We start from the raw sequence: 15,738 nt of genomic DNA on the forward strand, positions 1-15,738 counted from the left end.
GAATGTGCAGAGAGAGGAACGAATTTTCCCCTTCCTGTGCCGTGTTTCCCGCAGCATGCGCTCCAGAATGCCGGACCCAGGGCGTTCTGGAGCACAGTTCTGGCAGTGATGTCAGAGGCCGCTGCATGTCTGCCGATCCAGGGCGCAACGGGCTCTGGAGAGGGAGGGGGCACACATCAGGGTCAGTGCGTTCACCTGGCTCCGGACGCATCACATGCTACTATGCCAGTTAAGTGGTTAAAGTGTTATAGGACGCAAGTCTTGTTTGCTCATTAAATGCTCCTTTTCAATAACCATAAATACATGAAGCCTAGGAAACCAGAAGAGGGGGTAGAATTGCTGATTCAGGGAGAAAGGTGATTATTGTGCAGTCGGATATCAGGGATATTTCAGGTAAAAGTTCTTCTGCAGACTTATGACTGTATTCTCCCGCTGCACAGGAGTATTGTGTTCTATAGCATACAGAGCTGCGGACCAGGTATTGTGCGCAGACGGTAAATACATAGACACGGTTGTATGTTTCAGTATCCAATACAGGCGGTTTCTATGCACAAAGACTTAAAGGGTGGAACTGACCACACAGAAATGCTAAATCCAGAATAACCAACCTAATGCATAATAATTGTTCCTCATCGTGACAGGTATGTATGCCTCCTATCTATCGCTGTGTCTGTGTGCCTCCCAACCGTCCCCATGTCTGTATGCCTCCCAACCGTCCCCATGTCTGTGTGCCTCCCAACCGTCCCCATGTCTGTGTGCCTCCAAACCGTCCCCATGTCTGTGTGCCTCCAAACCGTCCCCATGTCTGTGTGCCTCCCAACCGTCCCCATGTCTGTGTGCCTCCCAACCGTCCCCGTGTGCCTCCCAACCGTCCCCATGTCTGTGTGCCTCCTATCTGTCACTGTGTCTGTGTGCCTCCCAACCGTCCCCATGTCTGTGTGCCTCCCAACCGTCCCCATGTCTGTGTGCCTCCCAACCGTCCCCGTGTCTGTGTGCCTCCCAACCGTCCCCGTGTCTGTGTGCCTCCCAACCGTCCTCATGTCTGTGTGCCTCCCAACCATCCCAATGTCTGTGTGCCTCCCCACTGTCCCTGTGTGTGCCTCCCCACTGTCCCTGTGTGTGCCTCCCCACTGTCCCTGTGTGTGTCTCCCCACTGTCCCCGTGTGACCCCCCCCCATCCCCCCACTATCCCAGTGCGCACCTCTCTTACCCCACTGTCCCTGTGTGTGCCCCCCTCCCCACTGTCCCTGTGTTTGTACCCCACTCCCACTGTCCCTGTGTGTGCCCACCTCCCAACTGTCCCCATTTGTGCACCTCCCTCCCCACCATTGGCGGATTTTACCTATGAGCTACAGGACTGCAGCCCCCCCAGGTAAAATCTGCCACCTCAGCACAGAGTCTGTGAAGCCAGATGCAGTCCGTGGCTGGCAGTGACTTCCTATTGGATATCCTATCTGCCTGTCACAGTCACTGCAGGCCGTCCTATTGGGAGTGTTTCCTCCCTCTGGGACTGACAGACCGGGCTGTGATTAGCAGTGAGCTGGCTTCCTGTAGGAAACCTCTCTCTGCCTTTCGGGCAGCACAAGGCAGCTTCTATGGGCTGCAGCCGATGTAGTCCATAGAAAGCCGAGAGATTGTGCAGTGGAGTACCGGCGCCACTACTCAGGGCCGGTTCTACACCTTCCGGCGCCCAGTGTGAAAGTTTCCACTGGCGCCCGCCGCAGCGAAACAGTTAGTTTGAGAAAAATAGGGGTTTGGCTTCATAGGGGAGGGTCGTGGCCACAGTTATGCCCCCAGTAGCTGTGCCCCCAGATTTGCCCAAGTAGTTGTGCCCCCCAGTTGATTTGCCCCCTGTAGCTGTGCCCCCAGTAGTTGTGTCCCCCTGTAGATTTGCCCCCAGTAGTTGTGCCCGCAGTAGTTGTGCCCCCAGCAGCTGTGCCCGCAGTAGTTGTGCCCCCAGTTAATTTTCCCCCAGTAGCAGTGCCACCAGTAGCAGTGCCTCCAGTAGCTGTGCCCCTTGTAGCTTTGCCCCCAGTAGCTGTTCCCCCTGTAGCAGTTCCCCCAGTATGTGCCCCCTGTAGATCTGCCCCCAGTAGCTGCTGTTCCCCCTGTAGATCTGCCCCAGTATGTGCCCCCTGTAGATCTGCCCCAGTATGTGCCCCCTGTAGATCTGCCCCAGTATGTGCCCCCTGTAGATCTGCCCCCTGTAGTAGTGCTCCCAGTAGTAGTGCCCCCTGTATTAGAGACGCTTTCAAATCCTAAAAGAAAAAAATATATACTTACCAGCCTCGCTCCTGCTTCCGGATCGCTGCTTCTGCTGTCTCCGTGCGCCGGCTCCTCTCTATGGGAGAGACGTCATGACGTCTCTCCCATAGCAGCGCCGCACTGACACCACGGGTCAATTTTGACCTCTAGTGTCAGTCAGGGATGCGGGCTGCAGCGGGCGCACACGGCGCTCACTGTAGACGGGGAGCAGGGAGGGAGGATTTGTAGCAGCTCTTCCCACGGCGGCGCCCTCAGGGTAGCGTCGCCCCGGGCAAAAACCCTGCTTGCCCGTGGCAAGAGCCGCTATGCGTCATTCTTGGCATCAGTGAATGCCACTGTACACTACAGATGTTGCGACCTCCCTCTGATCATCAAGAATGTGGACCATGCTGAACAGAGCAAATGAAGCTCAATGGAATGAATAATAGCAAAGGTTTACTGTAGAACAGGTCATCTGAGTGGCACTCTATATCCCCTCATCCAGCACCCCTGGTGAGTGCCATTCTGGTCAACCCCTAGGTATGGTCCTGGCAAGGTGCAGGTAAGGGTTAGAGCTAATAGGCCAAGAGGGAAGGTTTGGTAGGTGAGGGTGAGTCTGGAGGACACTGGGAGTCAGTGTAGGGACTTACAGAGTGATGCGACAGATGTGAAGCGATGAGAAAGGAACTTGTAGCATTCAGAAGTCAGGGATGTGGGCAGGAATCTCAGCGATGGTGGAAAGCTGCAGAGGAATGTGATGTCTGATAGGACTAGATCCCTTGTCTTATCCAAAAGAAGTTGTGGGGAAATGATCCTAAAGATAAACAGAGTAGATCTCAGTTGGGATTAGTGTTTAGGCAGCAGAAATCAGTGGAACTCCTGCAAATATTGTGGTTGCTGAGTCTCCATTACATCACAACATGTTGGACATTGCTGATGTTGAGGGACCCTATGCTCTGGTGGAACCCAAAGGGCAGATGAGCTTGCATTTAGTAATCAACAGCAACTGCACTCCTAGCACTATGTGAGGGGTGCCAAAGTACACACTGGGAAAAGGGATGGACGAAGGAGTTCAGTTTTGAATTTGGAACCCTCTGCCGCTCGGTTTTGCAGATTTGTGGAGTGTGCACATTAGCACAGCCCAGTGTCAACACAACCAGATGAATGTAGTCCTTTTTGGATTTGCTAAAGGGTCATCATGGGTACGTGCAGAGCCGGCCCTAGCCAATTTGATGCCCTAGGCAAAATTTTGTCTGGTGCCCCCTAGCTCCGCCGCTAGTTCTGCATCTGTACCTGCAACGCTCAGGTAGTGGGGCCGACCGGGGGGGTTACCCTGTGGGCCAGTTCAACTCTGCACAATGCCACACAGTAATGACCATAATACATATAATTTCACACAGTAAAGGAACCTTACACATATGCCCCACATTAGTAATGCCCATAATACACATAATGCCACACAGTAATGCACCTTACACATATGCCCCACATTAGTAATGCCCATAATACACATATACTGCCACAGATACTGCCACACTTGCTGGTTATACAAAAAGACCAGTATCAAACATGTAGAAACTGTCCATTCTCTTCACTATTCAGTGTGTTTGCTGGTGTCTGTTACTCCCGTTAACTGCATGCACTTTACTTTATACTGTGGGAGCTAAATGCTCTGCCCTCCAGTCTGATGTGTCCAAAAGTCACGCTGCACTGATGTTTCATATAGAAATAGCACAACGCAACTTACTGACCACGTTACAGTGCTAGATGGCAGGGGAATTTTACGGCATGGACTGACTAGGAAATAAAGTGTGCGGAGAACATTGCCCATGTTATGTCCCTGCAGACACCTGGGAATTGCACAGGGATAAGGGACACAGGATAACAGGGTCCCCCTCCTCTATGTGCACAAGCAGTATAGGTGATGTCAGGTTTCTGTGAAGCAGTCTTCCAAAATACACATGTGTTATAGAAGCCATCCAGTAATAACCTTATATAGTCAGTGAAAATGTCACAGGTCCAGGAATTGCAATTACTTGGCTTCTGCTGTCTGTCTGAGGTCTCACAAGTCAGGGGCATTCAAGCATGTCAGAGGAAGTTTAAGGCACAGTGTGCATTTTTTTTGACAAATGTAAACAGCAGTGTATACAAGTACTGATTGAATACATTTGGAAAGTAACAGTTAGTTTGCGGACTGTCCCTCCCAGCATGAGATACTGCAGGGACATGCTTGGATGCCCCTAGACATGCTTGGATGCCCTAGGCAAATGCCTAGCCTGCCTATAGCTAAGGCCGGCTCTGGGTACGTGAGCTAGAAGCTTAAATGACGTAGAAAAAGCCTTGGAAGAGTCTACCCATGAGGTCAGGAGTGAAATCCACCTGCTGGGGTCCTCAGACAGAATTACAAAAAGCATTGGGCAATTGTCTCTCATTTTCTTCAAAGAGTTGATCTTCTAAGGAAGATCTCGCGGTGATCGGCTTATTCTTATCCTGTCAGCGGTATGGAAACTCGCTGCAGGCTGACCACCCAATTGCTGAGCTACTGTAGATTAATGTCTAGGACCTCAGTATCTGAATTGATTTTAAAATGCAAAAAAGCCAAAGGACCGATTTCCAGAGCAGATTAATCAGCAAGGGGAATGAATGAATTGTGCCTTGTGTTGTACCCACATGCAGAAATTAGATTTTTGTTTGCAGAACATGATTGATTGAATGAAATGAAGCAGAGGGAAAGGCTAATTTAAGGGGGGGAGGGCATAAATAATTTTTAAACTGTGAACTGATGTGACTATTATGGGTCAGCGGAGAGTATACTGTCAATGGGACACTATTAGGGTAATTCCAAGTTGATCGCAGCAGGAAATTTTTTAGCAGTTGGGGAAAACCATGTGCACTGCAGGGGAGGCAGATATAACCTGTGCAGAGAGAGATAGATTTGGGTGTGGTGTGTTTAATCTGTAATCTAAATTGCAGTGTAAAATAAAGCAGCCAGTATTTACCCTGCACAGAAACAAAATAACCCACCCAAATCTAACTCGCTCTGCAAATGTTATATCTGCCCCCCCCTGCAGTGCACATGGTTTTGCCCAAATGCTAAAAAATTTCCTGCTGCGATCAACTTGGAATTACCCCCTATATGTACAGTTGGACACAAATACTCTTTCAACTGTCAAAATGCACCTAGAAGTGCAGGTCCCAATGTAACAAAAACATTCAGCTACACAATAATGACACATTCAGTAATATGGGTTTATTAGTATATAGGCTCACAAATATATGGAAAAGATCTGTAACTGGACCGTACTGAGAGGTGAGAAACCGTACACAGCAGTCCTAACTACTATAAGATCCCGGTGCACAAAGCTTGGTAGACACGTCAGCCCTGCTCTATCCGGTTATCACCATTATCGTGTACTGCTCTTATGTCCCCACTAGTTACATTAGTTTGTGGCGCCACCTACTGGCTAGATAGGTGTGGAAAGCTCGGAGTTGAATCTCTGCATGTTCTGTACATTTATCACTTTGTCTTCTCATGTCTTTTCTCGTTTTTCTCCCCTAGTTGTTCCATTTCCTGACACAATGGGCAGAATCACAAGGAAGATCCTAATGTACATGTCCGTCTTACTGACTGCCGCCTTTCTACTAGGAATTTTATTTACTGACCCTTTGAACCTTCCGTTGTATCACTGGAGACCTCCGTGTACCTGCTGTGATCGTAGACTGACCACTGATACTATTACACCACTGCGAGACAACCGGACATTTATCATAGCTCCATACTCTGACAATCGAATACACAATAACCGCGCAGTCCGTATCCTCAGCATTATACACCATAAAGAGGTAAAGGATCTATACTGCTGGTTTTGTTGTACCGTAAAGAAATCTGTGGAGGTTTCCCAGGCAGAGATAGACATACACACTGATCGGTTTGACTTTCCCTATGGCACAACGGACCTGGTCTGTATGGAACCACCAGGCTGCTATGCCAAGTACCTATCTGTCCATACGTCTCCTACAGGAAACATTACCCAATTACCCCTGTTCCGAATACAAAATCTGGACATGAGACCGTTTTCCGCCAACTTCACGGTCTGCATTTCCACCATGTTTGGGAATTACAGTAACGTCTTACAGTTCATACAGACCATGGAGATGTACCGGATACTGGGTGCTCAACAGGTCATGATCTACCTTAATAACTGCAGCCCACAGGTGGAAAAAGTCATTCAGTACTACATTGCAGAAGGTATTGTAGAGGTGATACCATGGCCAATTCAGCAGTACCTGAGACCGGCTCGAGCATGGCTCTATTCTATGGATGTCAAGGATATTGAGTATTATGGTCAGTTGGCAACACTCAATGACTGTATCTATCGGAACATGTTCCGGAGTAAGTTTGTGCTGCTTAATGATATTGATGAAATAATTCTGCCAATCAAACACCAGACATGGGACAGCCTGATGGAAAGTCTCCAGCAACAGAACCCAGGAGTTGGGGTTTTTCTCTTTGAAAATCACATTTTTCCACAAACCATCACCACTGATGGAAACTTCTCCAACATTTCATCTTGGAAGAGTTTGCCGGGATTCAATATACTGCAGTACATTCACCGCGAGCCAGACAGATCGGACTATTTCAATGCCCGGAAAATGATTGTGGATCCAAGGAAGGTCATTCAAACATCTGTACACTCTGTTCTAAAATCTATTGGGGATTCTAAAGAAGTCTCTCTGGAGACAGCACTGGTTTACCACTGCAGAACACCTCTTCAGAAGAGTTTAAATAAGTCATCTTTAATTGAAGATAAAACTATTTGGAGATATAATGCTTCATTGATTAGAAATGTTAATACGGTCCTAAGCCAAGTAGACTTGCAGAAATAATAACCCAAGGAAATGGTCATTAAGGTCAGATTATTCCTCCCTGATCTGCCCGATTTGGCATTTTGCCTTTTTTTCTACCAGGGTTTAAATGAAACTGAATTCAGGCGTTAAGTTCTCAGGTTTTCTGTTGGTGCAAAGGCCCTGATTGTGGGCAGTAAATCATCAGATTGATGAAGGCTTGGTATCAGTCATGGACAAACCCTTTCTGTGCGTGTGTGCGTGTGTGTATGTGTATATATATATACCCAATAGCGCTAAGAGAATGAAAGAGCAGCACCTCTAGAAGTACCTCCTGTTAGCAAAGGTTTTGGGGAAAACGGCAAACAAACAGATCTGGGGGCGATAATATTAGTACATCAGTTTAAAACAAAAAAAAAATTCAATTACATGGAATACAATTTATTCATAAAAGTACAGAATAAAACATAGTATATCTTTGTGATTTTACAGAGGACTTCTTCGTATATATCTGGTTTTACATTGTTTTTAATGTATTTCTTTGTTGAAACATACGATACAGAAGTAGAACAATAGACTAATCCGACGCATTTCTTCCCTATCGGGACTTTATCAGGGGTACTTTATCAAAATGCTCAAACAATGATATGAAGAAAATCTGATGAAATGTATAAACCTCTATTAAAACCAGGTTATCTGGATATGATACCAGACTAATAACTAGTATGAAAAATCTCAGCGTGATGTGGCTCCATTATGGAAAAAAAAGTGTCCATATACTAATATGCAGTATCTCAACGATGGTCTAAAATGACCGCTATGGAATGCAGATAAGTGTCTACCACTGAACTTTAGTAGATGTAGAACAGCCTTCTCAACATATAATAAAGTAATATTAATTCAGTGAACTTTGAGAGGAGCACATCACTCTTGTTGCATATCCCTATATTATTATTTGTGCAGAAGGCTGTTCTGTATGAAATTATACTTGGGCCCTCCTACCCACCCTTATGTCATGTATTAAAAAAAGGACATGCACAGTTTTAACAAACCAAGCACTTCAATGACAGAGACCAACTTTTGTGGCTGAGGTGCTTGGTTTGTTTGGGCCGCCACAAAGCAATTTTTTGGAATGACTAAAATGACTTACATCATTAAAGAGGAGTTTGAGGATGAGTGTGTTGGTGGTGGAGTTCGCATATGCTGATCCAAACTGCTGGTAGCTGATACTGGATTGCTTGTTATTATTTTACAACTTATTATAATTTTGTAAAATAAATTTCATGAACTCGCTGCAAATGACATAACAAGGAGGAGGTGCCTAGATGGTTAACATCCCTACCTCTACTAACTTTAACCTCACAAATGTTACAGATGCCTTTGCAAATGTTGTCAGGATTTGGGTAAATTAATTCCACACCCAATAGGTGGATTTTTTGGGTCTTATGCCCAGGCAAGACAATGGCCTTCTTTTTAACACTAGTAAAAACACAAACAACCTCCTCATCATTGACATCCTCATTAGCGTCAGATAGTACACACATACCCCCCTCATCCTGTTACACTTCCACGCTCGCATCCTCAATTTCTATTATGTTATCACCATCTTTACATTGTTGGTTTTCCGTCGTTTTGCAATGCAAACCAATTTGGATGAGATCGATCATTGTCCAAATTACTGCCGTCGCCCAGTGTGTAGGGCACATAAGCCTTGGAGAGTGGTTGTTACTTTATCTGTCACCACTTCATTAATCAACTCCTGTCATTTTTCTAGCACAGCCCGTAACATGGTAGTTAGGAGCTGAATGGTTGGTACTTTATCTCTCTCCATTTTATCACCCTCCAAGGCTTAGTAAATCTGCCTCTGAGTGAGAAGATGTTAAATCATCATGTGCGGCTACAGAAGAAGATGACTGACTGACAGCAGTTCTAGGATCACCAATTACAAATAAATGCCAAGGCCTGAGCTTTTCCTTGCCACTGCATGTTGTGTATGTCATGTGGGCTAATTTTGTGTTTCAGCAGTAAACTTGCCTGTATTAAAGGTGATGTATTTCTTTTAAAAATTTTGAAATATATTGTTTTGATTTCATCTGCCCTTTCTTAATCTCTCTATGTTCTTAAGCACTGACTTTAGTAGATGTTGAAGTACTAATATCATCATGACTGGCAGCTGCCGTGACAATAGTACTTGGTTGCTACTGCTGCTCATCTATTGACTGATTGTTATCAATATTGACCAACAGTGTGTCAAAGTCAAAAATATTACATACAGAAAACATACAAACTCCAAACAGATGAGTCGCTGTGCGTGCGAATACATGCAGCATGCACAGCAATGTATGGTAACATACGCATTCACACAGACAAGCCACAAAGATATATTCAACACATATTTCATACCACACATAAATTAAACATGTCAAGCACCAGATATTATAATGTATTAAATTATATAATAGAGTATAACATCATGTATATGTATTAATAGAACGGAACAAGATAAACATGTCATGCTTGGTGTCAAAATAATCAGGGGAATGAGTGTGTTAATTTGATACCTGTGATTAGATTGTAGCACATTGCAATGAGTAGTTATGATTGAATGTATGAATATGAAGCCACAATTCAAATGAGAACAAAAGACATTCCTGCATCTTCAAGGCTGAACGTTGCTTGCATAGGAACTGACCAATGACACCTCATGAATGAGAAAGTTCCCTCCCCTGGACCAATAACAGAAGACATGTACTACCCCAAAATACACAGTATATAGATGATTCGAGTCACACAAGAAGTTTTGTTTTGCTGGTTGCTGTTCCAGTGGCTGTTTTTTGCTGAGAGAGAGAGATGGAGCGTAGTGTGCATTGAGGGAAATAGTAATTGTATGCTGGTTGTAACTGTAATGGATTCTTTTGTAACCATCTACTTTTTGTGTAATTGTAACATTATAACTGAATGATATATACTGTACATGTGATATATTGTATACATATCCTTTTAATATCAAATATATTCATCACTGAGCGTTGGAACTCAGACAATGTGTGCGAGGGCTTGTTTTCTCTTAAGGGATGTAGTGTTTGCGATGTACAGCGCACTTTTATCGTATATGGTGATAATGTCGATATTATCTTAAACCATAAAGCTATACCTCTAAATACACTTTTACCTTGGAGCCGTTATGGCCGCTAGACTGAATATACACGCTACGCACTTTGCACGCTATTTGCGTACAGAGTCCCGTAAGTTGTACGGTCTTAGCATATCAATGCCACGCTGGGGGTACAAAGTACACACAGCGCGCGCACACTCAATTGATAACCTTTAAACCTTATTAGTAACACAATGTAATGATATGATTATATTTTAAACCTTTATGCAGCAAAGCACTGCAATGATGTTATACCTTAAACCTTAAGTAGCGCTGATGGTATAAAGTACCCGCAGTGCGTACACCTTATCAATACACTCTTAAACCTTATATAGTTAAATACGCTTTAAACCCTAGCAGGGAAATGAGGACACAACACTGATATGCAGTTAACCAAAGGGTTCTAAGGCCACAGTGGATTATTTCAAAAGGGATAACAGTACAAATTATACACTACAGGCTAACAAGATAAATCTACAACAGAATAATGGCTACAGAAAATGTACATACGTGAGAATGTTCGCTTGCGCAACCTGGACCAGTCCTCCGCTCATCAGGTAGATGGCGTTCAGAGTCTTCTGACCAGCCAGGCAGCAACAGGCTTTTTATACACAACTTCCATACACAATATAATGGTCACTGTAATCTCATTGTCCATTGGACACAGAGATGCATCTTTACATTACAGGAGAGGTCATAGGTTGATTTGAAAAGGTGGGCGATGTTTTTCTCAACTGCTCTTGGGGGTGGTATCCTCTGGATTCCCGCCGCATACATAATATACAGTAAATACAGTTTATATCTATATTCTACTTCTGCACATAACTATACACTGGAACATGCGATCTTTCTCTAACCAACACCGGAATGTTACCCTTAAAATACCCTACAGCTGGATACTAGACATCACCTTCTAACCTTAGTCTGTCCCTTCCTATCATGCAAAGGCGAATCCCTTAGCCCTGGAATAATTTAAACTGTTGATACTTGCTGATGTGGTGCGGGTGGCTATGTGTAAAATGTGCACTATTTGGGTTAAATATGTAATGTTCTGATAACCCTCTATGCGCTCACAAACCCCTTCGTAAATACCCATACCATGCGCAGGAACGCGGGAGCGATCATGCGCAAATTGCGGATATGTGCACGCACGGCGGAACAAGTGCACGCGCAGCGGGCATGTGTATGGGGTTAGTACATGGTGTATGCATAACAATATTTTTCGACTTTGACAGTCCACCCTTTGGCAGTCAACAATAACTGCCACTATCTAAACATTAAACAGAAAAATATACTATACAATATCTACAGATGATTGGATGGTAGGAGGAGAGGTGTAGGTGGGAAATGTATGACCTAGTGGGATAGTAATAGCATGTATGTATGAAATCCATGTCTGAGGGACATGTATCATCGTGCCGTATATGTTCTAGATAAGCTTTGAGGTATTGCGAAGTATACATTAAATCCTTCTTATCCCGTATTAAGGGTCTGTAAGTGGGCCAACCAACACTACCGAGCTCTTTTTGGCTTCTTGTTCCAACAAATGGGGTGCACATTTAGTTGATGATACATGGAGGGGGAACATATGTGAATGCTAATATGTGGATATCACCTGTCGACTATGTGCGTCACTACCTTAAGGTTGTAGAGATGAAGATAAGAAACATATCAAAAATACATTCACATAACATTTGCGTAATCATTCTTGGGTGTTGATTGAAGTCTTTTCCGGATGGGTGTATTTTTGCTGAGGGAAAACAAAGGAAAAACGGGTGAAAGAAATGGGCCGTGGAATCACGTCTTATCACAACATTGTCTCTATTGATGGGTCATAAATTAAATCTGCTGCAGTACCAATGCCCCCGCTCCTTAAACTCATCACTTTGGTACCGTGCTTGCCCCGCATTAAAATTCGAACACCTAAATATCAAGCCAATAATTATGACGACTCCCAGGATATGAAGGAGAAACTTTCCTACACTCATGATAACATTTTGAGCCCATTCTCCTAAACCTGAGAACCAATTGCGTGGGTTCAACCATGAGACCCAGCCGGTCAGTTCATTACTCACAGCAGTAAGGGTAAGGTTGTGTCTCCTTCGGAACTCCCACTTCAACTGCAAGATATCGTCCATCTTTTGATCTATGACCTCGGTTGGGTCATCAGTGCTGTTTGTAACATACGTGCAGCACTTCACACCATACTGAGTTGCCAAAGTGACACAGTACCCGCCTGTCACCGCTGTGATATAATTGAGGACCATCCTGTGCGGGATCAGTTCCGTTTTGTAAGCTTGCAACTCCCTTCCTGTATACCTGAAGGTGTCATCATACATCTCGGTGATATTATCTATCAGGTTCGCTAGCGCGTGGATATACCTATAATTTATAAATCCTCTGGCAGTGCGGGTGATGTCTAGCGTGAGTAGGAATTGAATCCCGGTGGATTCGTGGATTAAATCAGAGGCTGCGTGCTCTGTCCTATCTATGAGGTGTCTCTTAACGATGTGTTCATAGTGAGTATGAGTATAAGGAGCTTGAGCACTGCGGTGAACGTCTTTCATCTTATCATGGGTTATGGTCATTACTTCTGGCAACACTCTTCCAATAGATAAGGAGGAGAAAGAAAGACTCTGTGTTGGGGCACACTTGAAAATTTATGAATTTATTAAAACTTAACTTTTAATATTAATGTCACATAAAAAACATAAATTCATTCGTGATATGAAAGATTTCAAGACCGGTAACGTCTTCCATTGGAAGAATACCAACACACGCAGGGAATATTCCAAATTCCAAGACAGGTACTCATCTTCAGAAGCGGAATCATCTGGAGGTGAAGACCCCCCAGATTCAGGTGATAGGGAGGCTGACTTATATAACTACAGAGACGACCTCAGCCCCAATACATCAGCCCATTTTTTAGGGGCTGGCAGGGGTGGAGGGAGACCAAAATTTCGTCAAAGAGGAAGACGAGGAGGGGGAGCAAAAAACCAACGGGATCCAACAGAATGGCAACAACCAGGACCACCGAGATACCCCATCAGAACCAACCGGAGGAAATAACTGACCATCTCAAAGTGATCAATTTATCCAATAAAACCCTGACTGATGATCACTTTAAGGTTTTTACCAAAGGACTCTCCTTCTCACCTTCACAACATCTAAATCGTTTTGCATGGGAAAAAGATCTGAAACTTTTTGGACGCAAACTGCTCCTAAAAAAATTCTTTGCCTCACGAACTCTGTCACCATTTCCCTTGGACCCAGACGAAATCTCTCAATCATTGACTGCTGAAGAGTTAGAAGCCATCAACACTCTGGAAGAACTACAAATGTCCAACCAAGATCCTTCCGACAAGCAGTCCAGACCACGATGCAAGAATAAATCGGTTTTCTTTCCTCCCGAACACATTTCAGCTGAAATAAAGATCTTTCAAGAACTTGTCTCTAGAGATCTGGACAAAATATACCTACAATCAAGAAAGAACCCTAATTATGGAGACAATTTAAATACAACAGAGCGTAAAACTTTACGAGAGATACAATCCTGGTCAGATTTAGTCATTAAACCTTCCGACAAAGGGGGTAACATAGTACTATGGCCGAAGGTAATGTACACCACCGAGGCCATGAGACAGTTGGGAGACACACAATGCTATAAACGCATACTCTTTGACCCCACAGATAACTTTAGGATTGCTTTAAACAGGATTTTGGATCGGGCTCACTCCATGGGCACCCTCACCAAAGAAGAAAAGACATATCTCACGACTGATAAACCAAAAACTCCTACCCTTTACCTACTGCCAAAGATACATAAAAATATCAATGTCCCACCGGGGCGCCCTATTGTATCTGGTCAAGGGGGACTACTGGAAAAACCCAGCGTTTTTTTGGACTTACACTTGCGCCAACATGTGCTCAACCTTCCCTCTTACTTGAGGGACACCACCGATGTACTTCAAAAATTGAATGACATCAGACTGGATGATAACCACCTCCTGGTCACCCTCGATGTCGAATCTCTATACACTAGCATCAATCATCAGGTGGGCATACGCGCAGTACAGTACTTCCTGAGCATGGTCGACGACAGTGAATTCCATAACTTTCTGATTGAACTTTTGGAATTCGTCTTAACTCGTAATTATTTCACTTTTAATGACAACTTTTACCTTCAAATCCAGGGCACAGCGATGGGTGCCTCCTGTGCCCCAACTTATGCCAACCTATACTTAGGCTGGTGGGAAAGAGAAATCGTCATGCATCCCGACAATGATAAATTCACTCGACACATCGTAGCCTGGTGGCGTTACATTGACGATATCATCCTGATTTGGGAAGGCGATGAGAAATTACTACTATCCTTTATTGAAGAATTAAATTGCAACAACATCAACCTCAAACTTACGCATCATATCAGCACCAACCAAGTATCTTTTTTGGATCTCAATATATATAAAAACTCAGATGGTCTTTTACAAACTGAACTGTATCGCAAAACGACAGCTACCAATAGTCTTCTTCATCAAACTAGCTCGCATTTTCCACCTACCATTACAAACATCCCGAAAGGGGAATTCTTGCATCTTAAAAGGAATTGCTCAGACCTCAACACCTTTAGACAGAAGAGTGATGAACTTACTACGAGATTACTAGAACGAGGCTACAGCCATCGCTCTATCAAAAGAGCTAAATGGCACACAAACCAAATACCGAGAAATGAGCTGATCTTTCCGAACAAAAAAACTGTGAACAAATCTGAGCAAGAGAACACCTTGAGGTTTGTGGGAACCTTCTGTAAGGAGTGGAAAATGATCAAAGAATCCATTGACAAACACTGGCCAATCTTACACCTGGACGAAGATCTCTCCAAGACTATAGGACAGAAGGTATCCATGAGCTGGAGACGGTCCAGAAATCTCAAGGACAGACTCACTAGTAGCCATTTTACCAGGAATCCCAAGAAAAATACGACTCTCAAAGGCTCCTTTCCTTGTGGAAACTGCAAAGCATGCTCGCATATGACCAAGATGTTCACCATACGAGACCGTTATGACAATCTACTCACCATCGAACAATTCATTAATTGCAATGCCATTGGAGTAGTATATTGCATCTACTGCAGTTGCAACATGAAATACGTGGGCATCACCACAAGAGCCCTTAAACAACGCATCCTAGAACATGTTGGTTCAGTGAGGAACGCCTCAGCCGATCTCTCCAAAAATAAGAAATTAACCTCTGTCGCACGGCACTTCCATCACCATCATGGGAGTAACCCAAATGACTTGAAAGCCTTTGGATTAGAGAAAATCATTTTGGGAATACGCGGTGGAGACCTCATGAAAGAGCTACTCAGACACGAATCTGAATGGACCTTGAAATTGGACTGCTTAGCACCTAAAGGCATGAACGAATATATAAACTATGCAGCCTTTCTCTAAACATCATCACTAACAAATCAACATACACACTATCATCTTCTA

At 44.2% G+C, this 15,738-nt stretch overlaps 1 protein-coding gene across 2 annotated transcripts in view; it reads left to right on the forward strand.

The window, feature by feature from the left end:
• LOC135037122 (beta-1,4-galactosyltransferase galt-1-like) overlaps positions 1–9,121 on the forward strand; it is an 86,029-nt gene extending 76,908 nt beyond the window's left edge. For both annotated transcript variants that reach the window (XM_063954520.1, XM_063954519.1), the window contains one exon: positions 5,804–9,121. In XM_063954520.1, the coding sequence (XP_063810590.1) occupies positions 5,824–7,131 (1,308 nt within the window). In that variant the 5' untranslated portion in view covers positions 5,804–5,823 and the 3' untranslated portion in view covers positions 7,132–9,121. The remainder of the gene's footprint in view (positions 1–5,803) is intronic.
• The last annotated feature ends 6,617 nt before the right edge of the window (positions 9,122–15,738 follow it).

The sequence above is a fragment of the Pseudophryne corroboree genome, unplaced genomic scaffold, assembly GCF_028390025.1.
Source record: "Pseudophryne corroboree isolate aPseCor3 unplaced genomic scaffold, aPseCor3.hap2 scaffold_669, whole genome shotgun sequence".
Classification (NCBI taxonomy): domain Eukaryota; kingdom Metazoa; phylum Chordata; class Amphibia; order Anura; family Myobatrachidae; genus Pseudophryne; species Pseudophryne corroboree.